Source organism: Poecilia mexicana, unplaced genomic scaffold (assembly GCF_051168715.1).
Source record: "Poecilia mexicana isolate PSO_F unplaced genomic scaffold, ASM5116871v1 scaffold_5, whole genome shotgun sequence".
Lineage (NCBI taxonomy): Eukaryota > Metazoa > Chordata > Actinopteri > Cyprinodontiformes > Poeciliidae > Poecilia > Poecilia mexicana.
This window is the reverse complement of record NW_028263374.1, coordinates 11,139,132-11,157,292: the sequence shown is the minus strand read 5'-3', so window position 1 is coordinate 11,157,292 and position 18,161 is coordinate 11,139,132. Positions and strand designations below refer to the sequence as shown.

The 18,161-nt window shown below is 41.3% G+C and overlaps 1 protein-coding gene across 3 annotated transcripts; it reads left to right on the top strand.

Moving 5' to 3' along the window:
* Positions 1-58: 58 nt before the first annotated feature.
* per3 (period circadian clock 3) lies at positions 59-18,075 on the top strand. Of its 3 annotated transcripts, none has more exons than XM_014986289.2 (22): positions 59-247; positions 6,521-6,944; positions 7,463-7,620; positions 7,712-7,830; positions 8,676-8,874; positions 10,094-10,145; positions 10,435-10,592; positions 10,756-10,834; positions 10,926-11,032; positions 11,310-11,466; positions 11,559-11,667; positions 11,803-11,931; positions 12,041-12,149; positions 12,796-12,907; positions 13,020-13,159; positions 13,245-13,409; positions 13,645-13,893; positions 14,006-14,844; positions 14,943-15,135; positions 15,852-16,038; positions 16,566-16,716; positions 16,803-18,075. In XM_014986289.2, the coding sequence occupies exons 2-22, from the start codon at positions 6,649-6,651 to the stop codon at positions 16,938-16,940; spliced, it is 3,846 nt and encodes a 1,281-aa protein (XP_014841775.2). In that variant the 5' UTR covers positions 59-247; positions 6,521-6,648; the 3' UTR covers positions 16,941-18,075. The 3 variants fall into 3 exon arrangements, with proteins under 3 accessions (XP_014841775.2, XP_087861638.1, XP_014841774.2); XM_014986288.2 differs by having other exon boundaries at positions 60-247; positions 7,460-7,620; XM_088005512.1 differs by lacking the exon at positions 13,245-13,409 and having other exon boundaries at positions 7,460-7,620.
* Positions 18,076-18,161: the final 86 nt, after the last annotated feature.

The window sequence follows — 18,161 nt, the reverse complement described above, 5'->3', positions numbered from 1 at the left end:
GCACGCCCACACGTCCAATCAAACAACAGCTTCAAATTCTGCTGTCCAATCACAACCGACAGGGCGGGGCTACTCTATGCCGGGCTCACGTTGCACATTTGTGTCAAACGGTTTGGGCTGGATGACGTTATAAGATGCGTAACAGGGAAACAACGAAAATATATTCACTTTATACTGGCTGGATAATCAATTTTGTGGACGCCTAAGTTTTGGATATTAAACCTAAGATTCTCGTGGATCTCAAAAGGTAAATGTTTCTCAAAATAAATGTAATTTGAGATGGAGTTCTAGAGTTGGCTAACTGGAAAGGCTAGCTATGCACTTCACCCCAAGAGCAGCAAGTGAATGTAAACAAAAGTAATGTAATCGTTGTCTTTTATTAGATGATGGTAAGGTAGTATTATAATAATGTGACATACAACTTTAGGTGGGTATTTACCGTTGAAGACAATGTGTAAAAGCAATTGTTACTAGTTTGTATTGCTAATGTAGCCGTGTAACATGCAGCTAGCCAGTCGCGCTGGGTTTGCTAGCAGTCAAAAATCAGCCAATACAGTGAAATTGTATTTCAATTACGACATGTAAATCCAAAGCAATAATAGTTGAGCGTGAGGCTATATGTGCAGCATTTGCTTATAAAACTACATATTAAGTTACAATGACGTTATTGAAATGTTCTGGAAACATTTTAATTCTAGTTTATTGTATGTATTTTAACAGACACAGGGAAGATTATGCACGTCACTTTAGACAAGTTAAAACGACATTAAATTACGGATTAGTCGTTTATGTTATTTGGTTTTCTTTCTGCACGTATCAAGAAGTGACGTTTGGTGATTATGGACGCTATTGGGGTCAGTGGGTTCTTCTTGGGAGGGGCGAGGGAAACCTCAAACCTGTGTTGTGGTCGTTTGTAGATTGTTGTGGTTTATTATCTATTTTTTGGTACAAATCAGAGGTGTGATTGGGTTAGAGATTTGAGCAATTTATATAGTAACTTTATGTGATTTTTAAAAAAATTATTGTTTGCAGTCGGAGTATAAATTAAGAAAATTTTATTTAAACTTATTTTGTAAATTAAATCATTAGAATATTTTATATTATTAAAAAAAAAAAACCTGGAGTAAATTGTACTAACTCAGGATCATACATGTGATCCTTCATCTGACTTGGCTTTTTTCCTCTTGATTTTTTTTTTTTTTTTTAAAGGATGCATTTTTACAGTCATCAACCTCTAACTTGGTTTTCTCCAGGTTTCATCAGATTTTTCCCTAAAAATAAAAATAATTTCATTAATTTAGCCTTTTCACTATTTTAGACTGCATTTCCCACCCCCAACTCTTTAAGCTTCCCTATTGCCATTATAAGTTAGGTTTTATTTTTTATCTTTTGTTGTAAAATCTTGGTTTATTTATATGTTTAATATTTATTGATGTTTTTCTAAATTATATCTCTGAATGCATTCATTCTGCATACTTCACTAACTTCTATAAATTATTTGGGGAGACTATTAACATATATAGATAAGTTAACAGATGAATAACTGAGTATTGGTTGATGCTTCAGGGTTATGTTTTCCTTTATTTAAACTCGGATTCATAACGGATGTCAACTGAAAACATTTAAAAAGACAACTAGATCAGATAGAAATATTTTACTAGGATTGAACATAAACCGAGTCCAAGAGTGAACTTTTTAAGACCTTCACTTCACTGTAGTTTTTTTGTCAGAGACTAAGAAAAACAAGGATGTTATAAAATGTTCACATTTCTTAATTGTTGTATGTTTTATATCTGTTCTGCCATGTTTCCTTATTAATTGACTCTTTAGTTATTTTTCATTTATCTCCTTTAACTTGGGAAGAAATGTTTTCAGAATTAATGACAGACATTCATACTGACTGGACCTGAATAAAGGGTCCAGTCTCAATAGAGGACTATATACTTCTAGAGGTCTATGGACCGTTTAGAAGTTTTTTATGTCATTACAACAAATATGCTCACAGGTTGCACAAAGCTTGTCACCACATAGGTCCATTTGGTATTTTTTTCTTTATTTTTTTTTATTGTATTTGATGAATAAATTATCACTAACCCCAGACACTATAAATTGACAACCAACATGTACGTGACTCCATCACCAAATGTAGGTATTTACCCTGTCAGAGCTGCTTTGTTATAGGAAGTTGTCTTTTATTGCAAGAGAACATTTATGGTTCATTTTTTGAATAAGGAGTACATCAAGTCACATTTCTCACATATCTTTATAAAATAAGGCTAAAGGTTTCAGCTTATGTAATAGTCAGTGTGGCCAACTCAAATACTTTAACATGCATGTTTGCGTCACGTAGCTGCAGATTCCTGTTTGACCTGTCATACCATTGTTTTTTTTTTTTCCAAAAGCTATTTAGTGCAATCTTAGATTTTGTGTTGTAATACATAATTTCATTATTTGCATGTTTCTAATTGTAGAATTTCTATTTATTTATTTCTCGTGTTCTTCTAAAAAAAAAACAATATATATATATATATATATATATATATATATAGTTATGTTTAAAAAAAAAAAAAATATATATATATATATATATATATATATACTTTTTTTTTGTCTCTGATGCTATTAGTCTTAGCCTTATGTGGTATGCTTTAAATTAGAGTTGTTTTAGGACAATCAGACTTTTGTCAGGTTTGAGCTTTGGGAAACTACCATTGCTGAAACCTTTTATTTAATTTTAACGTACTAAGTTGTTTTTCTTTTAGTATGATATTTTTCTACCCAAAGTACAATGTATTTATCCCTCCCCCCCACTACACACTTGCTCACATTGAGAATGAGATGCATTTACACCTAACTCATTGACTTCCTAAATGACTCATTGACTTTCTAATGCATTTTTACACAATGCACTAGTAAAGGGCAAAATCAACAAACTTTCCTTGAAGTTGGTGAGAAACAGGTGCAGTCATGACTGCAGGAAGTCTAAATGGATTTGACTGAAGTGAGTACTTAGAAATAATATTTTATCAGTCATTATATTAAGTGCTAATCTTGGGATTTTCTCTGTTGAATATTAAAATAATTAGCAATGATTATTTATGAGTTAGTCAGAAAACTTTACATCAGTGTTCTCAGGCTGTGCATGTAAATGGTTTTGGGATGAATAATTTAATCCCAAGTTTAAATCGCTGGAGCTTAGAAGTACAGAAGGTGGATACGTACAGATGAAACCAAAGGATTTAACCATATGAAACAAATGGCAACAAGATGAAAACAAATATTGGTTGTTAACATCAGCCTGGTTACCAGACCAATACCAACATGTAAAAAAAAAAAGACTAATATCGGTCGATGTTGGTGCCGATATATCATGCATTACTAAGCAAAGCACTGTTGTGTTTATAATTTGTTTAGAAGAATAGAATAAAAACTACTGGCCAGTTAGGCTACATAAAGTCATCATTCTGCATTAAGATATATTACCTTAACATAATAACAGGAAGCATTTTAGCTGCAACTCTGCTCTCTATTAGAACATCTTTTGATAATTTTATTTCCTTCTGTTCGCTATCATTTTTATTAACACAACAGTTTTATCGCAGGCTATTGGTTAAAATATAATTTTAGGTCAGAAAAGTGTATTATAAATGTAATTTTTAAGCATTGTACATGGAGACAGTTCCCTGAGCTAAAGTGAAAAGATAGACTGTGGAGTTTTCTTTTTTTTTTTTTTTTGTTTGTTTTTAACATGCAGACATGAGACATGAGATTTTCGCCTACTTTCATCTTCCACCTCTATATTTTATGTAACTGCTGTTATACTTGTCTTAGCAAGCTAAATGTGCAGTGTGTTAAGCTTTAGTGACATCATTCTTTGGAAAATCTTTGACTATTGGGAAACTGTATTATAAGCTAAATCATTTAATCCACCATCTAATCTTCCACAAACAGCAAAAGTCTTGCAGCTCAGCCTACCTGTTTTCACAGGCAGCTCTAAGTTAATCATGCATAACATTAACAAAATAAAAGTCACCTTAGCACATTCATTAACTACAGCCCTGCTAGAAGGTATTCCGTTCATTGCAGATACCCGAGTACTAATACCTGTGACTAAATGTATTAAAACAGCTTTGGCAGTATCTCTACAAGCTCAGTACACTCATGTTTGGATGCTTTCTTCTATTTTCTGCACATCCTCTCAAGCCCAATCAGGTTGGGTAGGCAGCATCAGCAGACAACCGAGTTAAGATTTTTCCAGAGATGTTGAGTCTTGACTCTGTCAGTGCTACCCAAGGACATTTACACACTGCTCTTGAAGTCGCTCCTTTGTTACGTTGGCTATTTGTCGTACTTACAGGAAAATAAATCTAACATCGATGAACCTTTTAGTGAGTAGTGCTCACTAAAAGGTCAACAATGCTGAAATAAAGACCTGATTGGTAGAGTGCATTAACATAGTCGATTTCCTAACTCTGCGTAAGAACTTTGACGCTCTGCCTCAGTGACCACTGGCTTCTTGGTTTCCTCTCTTAACCAGACAGCTTTCATTTCTAAAGAACAATAACCGTACACTGGTTTTTGGGAGATTCATTGCCGCCGTATTTCTTCTTGTGTTCTGCTCCGATATCTGTATTTCTGTCATGAGAGGTATACCGCTCTTCCCTGCATGTTCATTGCTTGTTTTCTTCTCTGATGTGCACTGTGTGCAGATTGTAACTCAAATTGCTTTTAGAAAAAGTTTGCAGCCTAGAAAGTGGTGAGAGGTGTGAATGTTTCAGGTAGAACTGTGTGTGAAAGTGCCTTACCGACACCTTAGCTGAATCGAAGCTACCTAAAAATAGAATCAACCTTGTTTTTGTGCTGCAGGATTAAGGCCAAGTCAGATGATCATATGTTTACAGCAGTAATTGTGTTCACATACATGTCTGTTGCTTTAAGTAATGTGTGAGTAAAGACTTTCATATGATGTTTTATTTGTATATAGTAAGGTCTACATCTTTGCAGCTGGGTTTGACTTGATGTAATAACTTAATACTAAGAATCACTTGTAATCGTTGTAGTTACACAACCGAGGATCACAGTATTGTTGTTATGATGACTGACGATGTTCAAGTGTAAATGGTCGCTTATGGGAGTGAGTCAGTCGGCGGCTGTGCTTCAGTCACAGCAGAAGTATTAGATAAGGAGGCAGACTATATTTGTCCTTGCTTGCAAAATAGAGACATTATTCTGAACATAGTACAAAACATACAAAAAAAATGTGTTTTGTACTTTTGCAAAGGCTGTGCAAGCTGAATTTTTTTCCTTGTTTTGATTTGAGTATTTAAAACATTAAATGGGAAGAAAAAAAAAGTTAATTGTAGGTAAAATCTGGCTGAAACTGTTGATGATGATCCAACACCAGGTTTGCATTAAGTGTGGATGTCTGCTCTCCAGGCTCCTCGTGGCAGTCAGGTTTAGGCTTGTCCGAGTGTTTTCGGAACTCACTTCATGGACAACAACTTTACACCAAAGAGCTGCACATCCACATACAGGATAATGTTGACCTAATAAGGTTATTTACGGGAAAGCAGTTAAGTCAAGATGACCCTAGATTGTCACAATAGACCCCACTAGTTTCATGAAATGATTAACCTAACCTCATGCAATTAAAGTAAAGAAAGGTGCAGAAGAGAGTTGAGCTTCAGTGCCCAGTGTCTTTGTTGTTGTTGAGTCAGTAATGCTGACTGTAGCTGAGGCAACGTCAGTGATTTAGATGTTGTTCTGGATTTTTGCTGACCTTCTGGCCACTCTGAGAAGGTTCTCCACTGCTACCTTTCTCCATGTGTGTAATTTTTCTCACTATGCTTCACTGTAGTACCAATGTCCCAAAAGTGCCTTGCTAACCCTTTTCAGAGTCATAGATGTAATAAATTGCACTCGATGTGTTGCTGTTGTGGTCCGTTACACATCATGTCAAACAATTTCTATATGGGCAATTTTTTGATTGGATGGGTGCGAGTAGTACAGTGTTACCAAAAATCTGGTTAATTATAGTTTTACAACAGATGCACCTATATATTCACAAAGGACTGAGTTTGTTTGGACAGTTTTTGCTGTAGCGAATGAAATTCTCAATAAAAAGTAGTTATTGTATGTATGTGTAAATCTTAATCATTGTTACTCTTTTGGTTTTTTTTTTTGCAACTCTTGTGTTATAGACCCAAGAAAAACTTTCACTTGATGACACAGTCTTCATACCAGCACCACTGTCCTATTCACTTCAGGAAAGATTTTCAGTCTCTTGATGTTCAAAGCAGGTAGAGATGGATGCACTACAAAAGACTTGCTGCTCAAAGTAGTTCAACAAAGATCTGACCACTTCAAAAAATGTATTTCTTTTGGTACACTTGTGCACAGTCCATAAATATTAAAAAGAAGTAAATGGTTTTGTGCAGGTTCTTGTTCCAGGAAGTAAATCTAGACCTGTCTCCTGACTATGGATCTTAACAGTCGACCTTTACGTCCTGTTATCTTACAGCGCTCGAGACACAGCGTCATACCCTTGACTCGGCATTCACTTGAGTTATTGTCAACTTATTGTCGCCACATGGAACCTCTTCCCCCTGAATTCATGAAGACACTTCGTCGCAACTTTAACCGGACAATATGCTGTTGATGTATGACCAGAGTGCGGTGATGTCAGGAGGGGATGGGGGTCAAGGCGGAGAGGAGCCGGCATTGCCATTGGGCCCTGCAGAGGGGGAAGGAGCAGGCGGGGGCCCATCTGGGCATCAGGATGGGCAACTGCAGCTGCAGGACCTCACGGCAGAGGGACAAGGAGCTTTAGCAGGAGACGTGGGGCAGGAAGATGAAGAGATGACCAGCACCTCCAATGATCTTTCTTCCTCAACCAATGAAAGCCCAAGGAGCGCCAGAGGATGTCCCTCACCGTCGACCAAGAGGTACTTGCTTGCTTTTCTTCTGTACTGAACCTTTGGCTTCAAATTAAAGAACACCTTGGGGTCAGGAGAATGTCTAACCATTTAAAATAAGGGCTGAATTTTTATTACTTTTATTTCGAGGTCAAAGAAAACAAAAAGTTGTTTAATACAAATAGAAATTTTTGCTTGTTTTTGTAGCTCAACCTTAGAAACACTAAGTAACTCAGTAGAGTTTTACCAACATGGCTACTTTTCCACACTTAAACCCAACAAAGCAAAATGCCTGAATAACAATGAGCAACAAACAATTTAGATGTCATCGTTGAAAAAGTGCATTCATTCATTCATTCATTCATTCATTCATTCATTCAACTCATCTGATACTTTCAGAGAAACCAGGCCCTGTCTTGAAAACATATACGCTCCATTAAAGAAATCCCTAATGTCTATTTTGTTGTTGCCCTTTTGATTGTTTAACCTGAAGTGTTACTTCTGTTTGGTTCCTTGCTATTCTTTTCATCATTTTCTTTTTAAAGCAGCGAGTTGGCTGTCAGGGGACGAGGCCACGCCCACAGAGAAGTGGTGAGCACAGTGGCTGAGATGAAAAAGAGGCTTCCGTCCGACAAACGGAGCCACAGCAAACCCAGGACTGTGGAGGCCTTAAACTACGCTCTCAACTGTGTCAAGCAAGTACAAGGTAAACCCCCGCCAATCGGGCAGATATTCCTGGAGAGTCACGATAAACTGTGAGACTTTTCTATTTTAAACTGTGCGTTTATCGTCTGTAGCCAACAGTGAATACTACAAGCTGCTGATGCAGAATGGGCAAGACCAGAGAAAAGATGCCACTGTTTGCACCTTGGAAGAGCTGGAGAGGGTCACCTCTGAGCACAACCTCAAGAACACGGTATGCGCTCACATTTCCATGTAGATCCGAAACGCGTGGAAGACGTCACTCCTTGTGTTTTTCCTCCTTTGCATTCTTTCAAGGATTTTAGGTGATACACCAGCACAAAGTCGTGCATAACAGGGTGGTGGTAAAATTACGCGGGTGGGAATGCTAGAGTTGATTGGAAAATAAATTAAGCTGAATACAGGGTCAACTTAAAGAAACTGTCATGAGTTGTAAAAGACTCAGGACTGGGTCAAAGGCTTACCTACCAACAAATGTAAACACACAGTTAGCACTACAGTAGAACGATTTAGAGAAAAACATGTTGGATAATCCAACGTCTAGAAGCAAATCTAATAGAAAATCTGTGGCAGAGCTGGAAAATTGATGTTCAGTCGACTTCTATCCACTCTTGAGAGTGTACCTAAAGCAGGATGAAAACTTTGTACAAATGTTCAAAACTGAGACTTAAACCAAATGTATATAAAATGAGCAAAAGGTGGTTTCACAACTATTGACTCAAGGGGTCTGACTACAAATGCTTGTCACCCTTTTCAGATACTCATTCATAAAGATGCCCTATTATCTTTCCCCTTCACAACTATGATTTTTCATATTTGTTTAGCTTTATTCACCTCCCCATCAGCCCCCCACAGAATGACGCTGCCACCACCACCGTGCTGTGCACTGCTTCATGGCGATCTGTTGTACAGAATCTCAATAAAACAGACCAAAACTTCTGGTTATGACGAGATTAAATTAAGATTAACCCAACCGCTTTCTATACTTTCAGAAAGAATTGTACATCCGCTTGGTTTCCGTTTGATTGGTGTCGTCGCTCATCTCCGTGTTTTGTACAGGATTCCTTTGTGATGGTGTTCTCTCTCTCGAGCGGCCGCGTGCTGTACACGTCGGAGCAGGCTCCCAGCTTGCTGTGCTGCAAGAGGAAGTACCTGGAGTCTGCGAAGTTTGTCGAGCTGCTCTTCCACCAAGACGTCAACGTCTTCTACTCGCACACGGCACAGCCTCACCTGGCACCGTGGAGCAACTCGCACTCCGGTAGGCTTTTGAAACATTTTCATCTGGCGGTCTTTCCCTGTTCGGTATTACATTTTGACTTATATTAACTGTTACAGTACTAGATGTGGAACTAGGATTCAAAGTTATTTGATTACTGACTATTCTGGCTACTCTATGGTTGATTTGATCATTTTTAGGTGACACTGTAGTTTTTTTTTTTTTGTCTAAGGAAAAACTTTGTATGCCGTTTATAAATATACAATATGAGCCAAATAATGTATGTTTGATGATGAAACATTTCTTAGCAGACAGCATTTCAGAGCAAAATGATTAAAAACTGCCTTCTTGGATTTAATTGTCTATCAGCATTTTCAACAAGGATGTTGGCACTTGGAGGCACAAGAAACTTTAATAAATCAGGAACTCAGCGACTGCTAAACGAAATTGAGCTTTAATGCACAAAATGGCAGCTTTTTCTGAAGATTTATGGAGAGATTAAATTAGTGTTCTTAATAGAGAAGACAGACGGACTCCTCTGGGATAAGTAACGGTGAGAAGCCGTTAAAGGGTTTACGCATGTGTCGGCAGTTTCTAGAACACACTACAGCAGCACAGGAAGCCAGCAAAGCCCTCAACCATTACTGAGTAATGACCTCGACCCCTTACTCACATGACTTAAATCCTATTAGGAGCTCTCAGGCACTACTTAAATGTTGCTTTTAGAGGAAAAAAAGCACGAGATGCACCTCTCAGTACGTCATGGGACGATGTTCTTGTTGATTTAGGTTCTGTGAAGACATTTGGAAATGGAGAGGTAGAGTTGGATATCAGGTATTTAGATAAATGAACAAGATGGGGGGAGGAAATGTCATCCCAATTTTTTCTTTCTGGTTTTTTTTTTTTTTTTTTTTTTAAATTCAATGACAAACATGATTTTACACAGCTCTTGGAGAAATGTACATTACGTTTTAACAATTTTCTGCAATTTTCAACACCATTAACATGGAGTAAATTTCCATATTTATAATCATCGTGGACAGTTTTGTTGAATCCAATAAACTAAAGGACAAGAGAAAAACACAACTGCATTGTCTGCAAATTGGAATAAAGCGGCAGTAGACAAAGCGTGCAATGTTGTCGGCATCACAATCTCTCTGCTTTAGCAAATTATATTTAATATAAAATGTATATTATGTTTTCTTTAGCTCACAACAAACGAGAACAAACACTTAAGCTTTCCCTTCCTTTGTCTCTACAGCTGGAGTTCTGTTTGACAGTGCGCAGGTCAAGTCCTTCTTCTGCAGGATAAGGTCAGTTTTTCCCTCCACGCTTATAAGAACATTCAGAATTTGCCTCATATATTAAATCAGCAGGGCCTGCTTAACTATGAGAAAGTCACAATCATGTTTAGAACCACCGTGCTCTTCAAGGACATATTGTGCACTTTCAAACTCTGATTGTGATGTCGGCAAGCGTAATAACTTTTTAACTGTGGCAAGATGTGAGAAATACACCGATGAGACGGCAACAATGCTTGTAGTTTTAACATATTTTTGTGTTTAAAATTTAAAAAAAAAAAGAAATTGCATATCGTTTCAGAGGAAGCAAGGATCGCGACGGCGAGATGCGCTACAACCCTTTCAGGATCACACCTTACCTGCTGAAGGTGCAGGGAACGGGGAGCGAGGAGGAGGAGGAGGAGGAGGAGGAGCCGTGCTGCCTGACGTTAGCCGAACGAATCATCTCTGGTTACGAAGGTGCAGCAAATGATCACAACACCAAATTAAACAGATCTCACTTAATAAGAGCATTCACTTGTTTGAATTATTCATGGAACCGTTCTATTTACAATACCAAGGTTCTGTCCAGGCCAACGTTTTTGTCACTTCTATTTAGCTTAAATGTTATTCGTCCGTGCAGCACCTCGTATTCCCATGGACAAACGTATCTTCACCACAACACACTCCCCTGGCTGTGTTTTCTTGGAAGTTGATGACAGGTGAGCAGGCATACAGCGATGTGCGCCGCCATCATTTTGTCGGCATGACAAAACATGGCAGCGAGCTAATCTTGTTCTGAATATCCTTCAGGGCTGTGCCGTTGCTGGGATACATGCCTCAGGACCTGATTGGCTCGTCGCTGCTCACTTGCATCCACCCAGAGGACCGTCCCCTCATGCTGTCCATGCACAGGCAGAGTGAGTGCTTAAAGCAGCAGAGCAAACTTTCTGGCGTTCTTTACATGAAATCGATGTAAAAGCGGTGCGCATGTGCAGAAAGGCACAGAAATTATTTAGGATTTAAATTGAACATTAAGGAAAAATTACTGCATTATGTTTACATTGCCATATAGCACAGTCCCGTCTTTGGAAATGATGATGAGTTGAAATTTGACGGAGGGTTTTCTCGCCTGTTGTTTACTGTGTGAAAACCATGTTTTTGATTTTGTGTGTGTGTTTTCATGCCTTATCGTAGTATTAAAGTATGCAGGCCAGCCTCCGTTTGAGCACTCTCCAGTGCGTCTGCGCTGTCAGAATGGAGACTACGTCACCTTGGACACCAGCTGGTCCAGTTTTATCAATCCTTGGAGCCGCAAGGTGGCCTTCATCATTGGACGGCACAAAGTCAGAACGTAAGCGGTGGCGATAGTTTGTCAGATTTCTCTGTCGTCGCGTTTAACGTTTCGATAATGAAGATAACGCGGCCGTGCCGATATCACCGCAGGAGTCCTCTGAACGAGGATGTGTTTGCGGCTCGTACGAAGGATTACGTTCCAGTCACTTATGAGGAAATAAAAGACCTTCAAGCCAAGATCTATAAGCTTTTCCTTCAGGTGAATTTATTATTGCTATTTTTTTTTTTTTTTTTTTTACAAATGACCTGCTAAACACATTTTTACATGTTAGTTATACTGAAAGCTAAATCTCTGTACCAAAGCTCGTTTGATGTAATTCTCTCTTCTCCACAGCCGGTGCACAACAATGGCTCCAGCGGTTACGGCAGTTTGGGAAGTAATGGCTCCCACGAGCATTACGTCAGCTTCGCTTCTTCGAGCGAGAGCAACGGCAACCTGTGGGAGGACTCAAACCGGGAACCGGTGAGTCGTCACAGACGGTCGACACGGTCGACGGGTGCGCATCCTCAAAATCAGCTGCAAAGGTTACTCGTGTTGATACAATCCCTGTGTTCTTGTGTACATTTCCCAGATGACCTTGCAGCAGATCTGTGCTGACGTGAACAGGTCGAAAAGCTGGGGCCGACACGCGCAGCTCGATTCCGGCCAAAGAAGCGCTCCGCCCGGCAGACCGAACATAGGTGAAGTGGCCTTAGAAATACTCAATTCAGTGTTGCGTAGTGTTAAACGTCATGGTTTTGACATAAATGTAAGGTTTTTGATTATGCATTTTGAATTTTATTTTGTTTTTAGGATGAAATTGTAATGTGAAGCACAACTTGAATTAATTTACAAACCAGAAATGGTTGGAAATTTGTATTTTTTTTATTAGGAAGTTTCTCTAAATGGCAGAAAGTCAACATTATACCAGCTAAAATATAATATGCAGATCCTGGTGATAATATTTACTTGATTGTCACTTGGTAATTGGTGTTTAAATAACATTTTTTTTTGTAGCCATCAAAGCTGATTTTGTGTTGCTGATGGTCAGTAGATGTTCAGTATAGTGTATGTCTGGAAGCGTGACATTAGCCTGTTTTATCTTTTGTGGATTAAAAGAATCCACTATCACTTATTTTCCAGGAAATCCTTTGCTTTACAAATCCATTGAAGTAGTTTGTTGTATTTTACACTTTTAATTCAGTTAATACTTAAGACGTTCATAGGCACGAGCATTATTTGCAAACCTTCTGCCTGAAATTTTATTTAGCATACAGCGACAGAGCCTCTTTTTCAACGGGCAGATTATTATTAAAGGCTAAGCCGGCGAACCTTTTGTTTCTGCAGCGGCCCACCTCCACTCAGCCGCCAAGCCTGAAGTCAGAGGAAATGAAGAAAGCAGGACGCAAACGCACATTCCCTCCTATCAGCAGATCAACTGTGTGGACAACATCATCAGGTGTGTTTTCACAGGCTTCCGCAGCACCCACAGTCTAGCATGTTTGTTCGGTGTGTGTTTTTGTTTGTTTGTTTTTTTTTTTGTTGTCACCGAGACAATTTTTGTTCCGCAGATACTTGGAGGGCTGTGCGGGTCAAGCCCTGAAGCGAAAGAACGAGTCTCCTTCCTTGGACGCCACCTCTTCCTCGTCCTCGACCTCAGAAGAAGAGAAGCCCAAAGGCGCCGCCGGTGTGGCGCCAAACGCTCCAGAAGGTAAAAGCAGCTATCGCTCGAGCCTTTGCATTTGACTGTAACCGACGTTCAGCTTCTGTTAACATATTTTCACCTCACTTTCCAGTGGTTGTGTTGGACAGTGAGGTGTCAGTGGGCCCGGCAGCTGCAGCAGTTGTCGGGGCACCTCTAACAGACATCACTATGTCCTGTAAGGCCATGAGTGTTGTCTCGGTCACTAGCCAGTGTTCGTACAGCAGCACCATCGTCCATGTACCACAGCCTGAGTCAGGTATACAAAACCTACTTGCTTCAGTGAGTCGGCTCATGGAAGCTGCTGAGATTTTCTTTGTTGAACTTTATTAAATTGATAAAAACAACAACAAAAAACTGAATTGTGTCAAGAGGTAAGTTCCTTATGGTACATATTTTTGTGCATTTCATAAAGGTTTGACTAGTGTTGGATGTTTATACAGAAGACAAAGATTAACTCGCTTTTTCCCTTTTTTGTGTTTTTTTTCTTGCAGAGGCCACTGCGCTGGAGGATGCCCCGATGGGCAGCGAGCCCGCTGACCCTGCAGCGACCCCCGTCCGCCCAACCCTGAGTCCCGCTGCGGAGAGAAGGTTGGTCGGGCTCACCAAGGAGGTGCTGTCGGCTCACACGCAGAAGGAGGAGCAGGAATATGTTGATCGTTTCCGCCATCGCATCCTTCAGAGTCCCTACAGCTCCTATTTGCAGCAGGAAAACGGCTCGATGGCTCACTCTCATCAACCAGGTATGTTGCTTAAAAGACCGAGCACGGTCTGGGCTCCTGTCCGGAATCCTTATCTGCTCCATAGAAATCTAGAAAAATTAGGTTTTTATTTTGGATCCCTCTTTCATCACAGGGAACTATATGCGTCCAATAAGTGCCGGAGGCTGGAAGCGCTCTCGAAGAGCAAAGCCCAGACACAAGCGGCCCAAACCTCAGGGCTCCTCGGACAGCTACGCCTCCCCGACCGGCCCCTCCGGCCCCGTCCCCCACTCGTCGTGGCCCTCCTCTGAGTCGTCGCAGCCTCAGATGGCAGAGACTTACAGCCAAACGTCCCCCGTCCCCGTACCGTTCTTTCCCGTCCTGGGGAATCCAGCCGCCGAGCAGTCCCGACCGCCACAGCCGCCCGCAGCAACTCCCGCCGTGCTGCAGCCTCCCGAGCAGCTCGGCTACAACTTCAACGTCATGCCGTCCGGTCAGGGCCAGCCGGCCCTGCAGCCGCTTCAGATGGAGCCCCTGCAGAACGTCCAGAACTTTTACAGCCCGTTCCCGCTGGTCTCAGCCCAGAGCTTCAACCCGTACATGCCTCCCGTCATGGCCGTCATCCTACCTAGCTATCCCAACTTGACTCCGGGCTTTCCCTCCGTTCCCTCAGCTGTACCTCAAGGACCCAGCATGATAACGGGCTACACGCCTGGCGGCGTGTCCTTCCCTCAGCTTCAGCCCCAGTTTCAGGTCCAGACCGGCCCACACGCTCAGATGTCACCAGGCCTGCTTCTTTCCTCGCAGAAGGCCGCGTCCTCCGTCGGGGAGGAAGAGGAGGAGGCCGGGCCTCAAGCCCTGTTTTCCAGCTCTCGCTCCAGCTCTCCTTTACAGCTCAACCTCCTGCAGGAGGAGCTTCCCAGACAGAGCGAGGGGCAGAGCAGCACTGGACTCAACCACCCCGAGAGTCTCCACGAGCAACACGCCATCGAGGTCAGCTTGAACTTATGACTCGCGTCATCAGCGTTGAAAATGGCTCACTGTAACTTGATTGAAGTGGCATTGATTTGAAAACCGTTGCTTTTGTTAAGGGGGACGTACCAAGCGAGTCTGGCAACCAGGACGCCCAGTCGACGTCCAGCGAGCTGCTGGACCTGCTCCTGCAGGAGGACGCCAGGTCAGGAACCGGATCCAATGCTTCAGGATCTGGATCAGGGGAATCTGGAGGTTCGCTGGGATCTGGATCCGGCTCCGGCTCCAACGAGACGTCCACCTCACACACCGGTACAAACGGCAGCACACTCCATCGTCTTTTTAAAGTTCATTTATCAGCATTTTTGCTACTTATAGCTTTAAATTGCATGCTTGTTTCTAAAATGGATAAATATGTGGGGGGTGGAGGGAAGTGTAACGGAGGCTAGGCACAAGGCAGCAAAGAAAGTGATTAGATATGAAACTAAACTTTAACATCAGTGCCTAACACAGTTACCCCCGTCAAAGAAGAAAGCATAATCTACTGTTTAATGTACTTCATAAAGCCAATTTTTATTCAATAAGGAGGATAAAGTGAGGAGATTGGTTGTTTGAGAGATGTTAGCTTTCCAAATCCATGCTGCCTGCAATTCACCACAGTGGTGAAGGAGCGCTTGTGATTGTAGAATAGTAAATCAAGTAAACTTAAATGCACTCAGCAATTCAGATAAATGAATTTCTGCTCCAGCTCAGATCAAACGTTGTTTACAACTCTCCCTTGAGTGCCATTTTTGCTCAGTCTTGTTCTTCTCTTCTGTCCAATGTTGTCTCCATTTGTAAATAAAGACCAATGTGGTTTACTGTAGTCACAGAGTCTTATGAAATAGCTTTGTGACCATTTCCAGACTGCGGGATGTCTATTACTAAACTCATCTTTCATTCATCAGACTTCTTAGTGTCATTAAGCAGGATAATATCTGTAAGTTATGTCTTGAGCCCAGAGTGATGCAAAATATTCTGGCCTACAGGCAGCAGCCACAGCAGCAAGTACTTTGCCAGTAATGACTCGTCAGACACGTCCCGCAAAGCCCGTAAGAGCCAGGAGGCGTCGGTGGAGCGGCCGCACAGCTTTGAAACTCGGGTGGAGAGCTCCCTGTGGAGCATGATCCAGCACACGCCTGAGCAGGTCATGATGACCTACCAGATACACACAAGGTAAACGTCAGACTTTTATATAGTTTATATGTGATATGTAGTTTAAAGATGCACCGCTGAGTTTCTTAGCCAATTAAATCTCAGTAGGATTTTTTTTTTTTTTTTTTTACTGAATGATGACTAAAATTACACCAATCAATCAGCTCTCCATTCCCTGATTCACTGACGCAAATACTGAAAAATCTGTGGGTGGGAGACTTCCCTATTTTTTTTAAAGGCATCAAAGACTTCCCACCATTTTTGAGTCTATAAATGCGTTTATCCGCATCATTTACTTTTATGTGCTTTGTTTGTTTAAAAAAAAGAAATCGTAGCGTAGGGTTAGTGACATATACTTTGAGGCATAAATGGGGACGAATGTAATTAATTTTGAGAGAAGTACATTTCTTCTCTTATATTTATCATTACCCTTAAAGTCTCAGGTCTAAAAAACTCTTAGTCAGGTCAAAGAAAAAACTGTTTTGGTATCGGCTAGGAAAAGCCGGATCAGTGCATCCTTAACGTAGTATGATCTTTGTCCTGTACAGGGATCAGAATGAAGTGCTGGCAGAAGACAGAGAAAAGCTGCGAGGGCTTCAGCCGCTCCAGCCGTGGTTCAGCCAGGAGCAGAAAGAAGAGCTGGCCAAGGTCCATCCTTGGATCAAGCAGCACACCATCCCACAGGAATTAGACACACAGGTAGCGCAGAGCTCCTAAATTACCGCCGGTCCTCTCCGGCTTCACGTCGAGTCCATGTGAAATGCATCCTTCTGTCTCCCTCTCAGGGCTGCGTGAGCTGCAACTCGGGGGCCGGCCTGGCCCGCTCCCCTCAGCCAGCCGTCTCAGAGAGTTCATTACCCGCGGAGAGCCTTCAGCAGGACTCCATCGAACCTGTGGCTGACGTCTTGAACGGCTGCCAGTGAACCAGGCCTGCCAGAAACTTCAGAAATACTCTCGGTGCATCTCTTTTCAACACTCCACGGTAACGGATCCTATGGCTTTAATATATCGTTAACTGGTTTTGTACAGACGAGGCGAGGGTCATAAACGGTGGAGGAGAGCAGAGAGAGAGAGAGACACATGTTACTGGCCTCTGGGTGGATTGTACGTCTCTTCTTTTTCTGCTAATCAAGCCCCTGGAGGGATTTGTGTGATAGTAATGACTCTACAGACCTTTTCTCAGTAAGCCACCTGGTGCTCAGTGTATAAAGAGAAAAAAAACAAGGTTTGAGCACTGTGTAAAGACCTGCACTACCTTTGTCGCACAAACATGACTGACTGAGAAAACCGAAACGACTTGGATCAAGAACACCCAGCAAACTTTTCTCCAGTGACGCCAACTCCAGGTTGTACAGATTTTCTGAACCTCATCAACACAGCAGCGACCAACCATGAACGGCATCTTTTTACCTGATGGACACAAAGACATGTTTGCTGCTCTTGGTTGTTTATAACGTTCAGGTAAAAAAAAAAAAAAAAAATCCTACATGTTGTTATTGTAATGTTATAATCTCATATCCTGTAGCCTGGTTTCCCAATGTCCAGATCATTCTTTTGTTGTGTTGTGTAATGTAATGTTGACTCAAGAAACAACAGCCAACCAGTTGATCTTTTCAAACGAACGTCACCCCACCTTGCGGATCCTCCTTCTGCTCAGCCATCAGCCTGTTTGTACCTGTAGTCTAGCTGTGTTGCTGTGAAGAGGCTCCACGCAGCACCAGATTTTTCCACTCGTCTCACTTTTACCAACTAAAGAAGTTTTTCCGGTCAGACCGCGCAGTAGAAACGGAGAGGAAACTGACCAATTCTGAGAGTTTTCCAAATGAGGATAGCGGGTCCAAACGCCTTGACTTGTCTGCTTCCTTTGAAACACTTGTCCTTCAGCGCAAGACAGAGCAGGGTTCGTTTCATTTTTGGATCAAAAAATACATGCCAGTACTGTGTTTTATAGAAAATGTACACAATTACCCAATACAAAGTGTATAAAAAGCCATTTGTCTTGAATTCAGGGATTGTTTGTGACACAAAAGAATGAATAAATGATCTATGAACTGAGAATCATCTGGGCGTGGCTTCTTTTAGTGCTTAGCATGTAGTACAGATTTTATATTTTCTTTTTCTCTGTCCGTGTGTGTGTGTCCTGT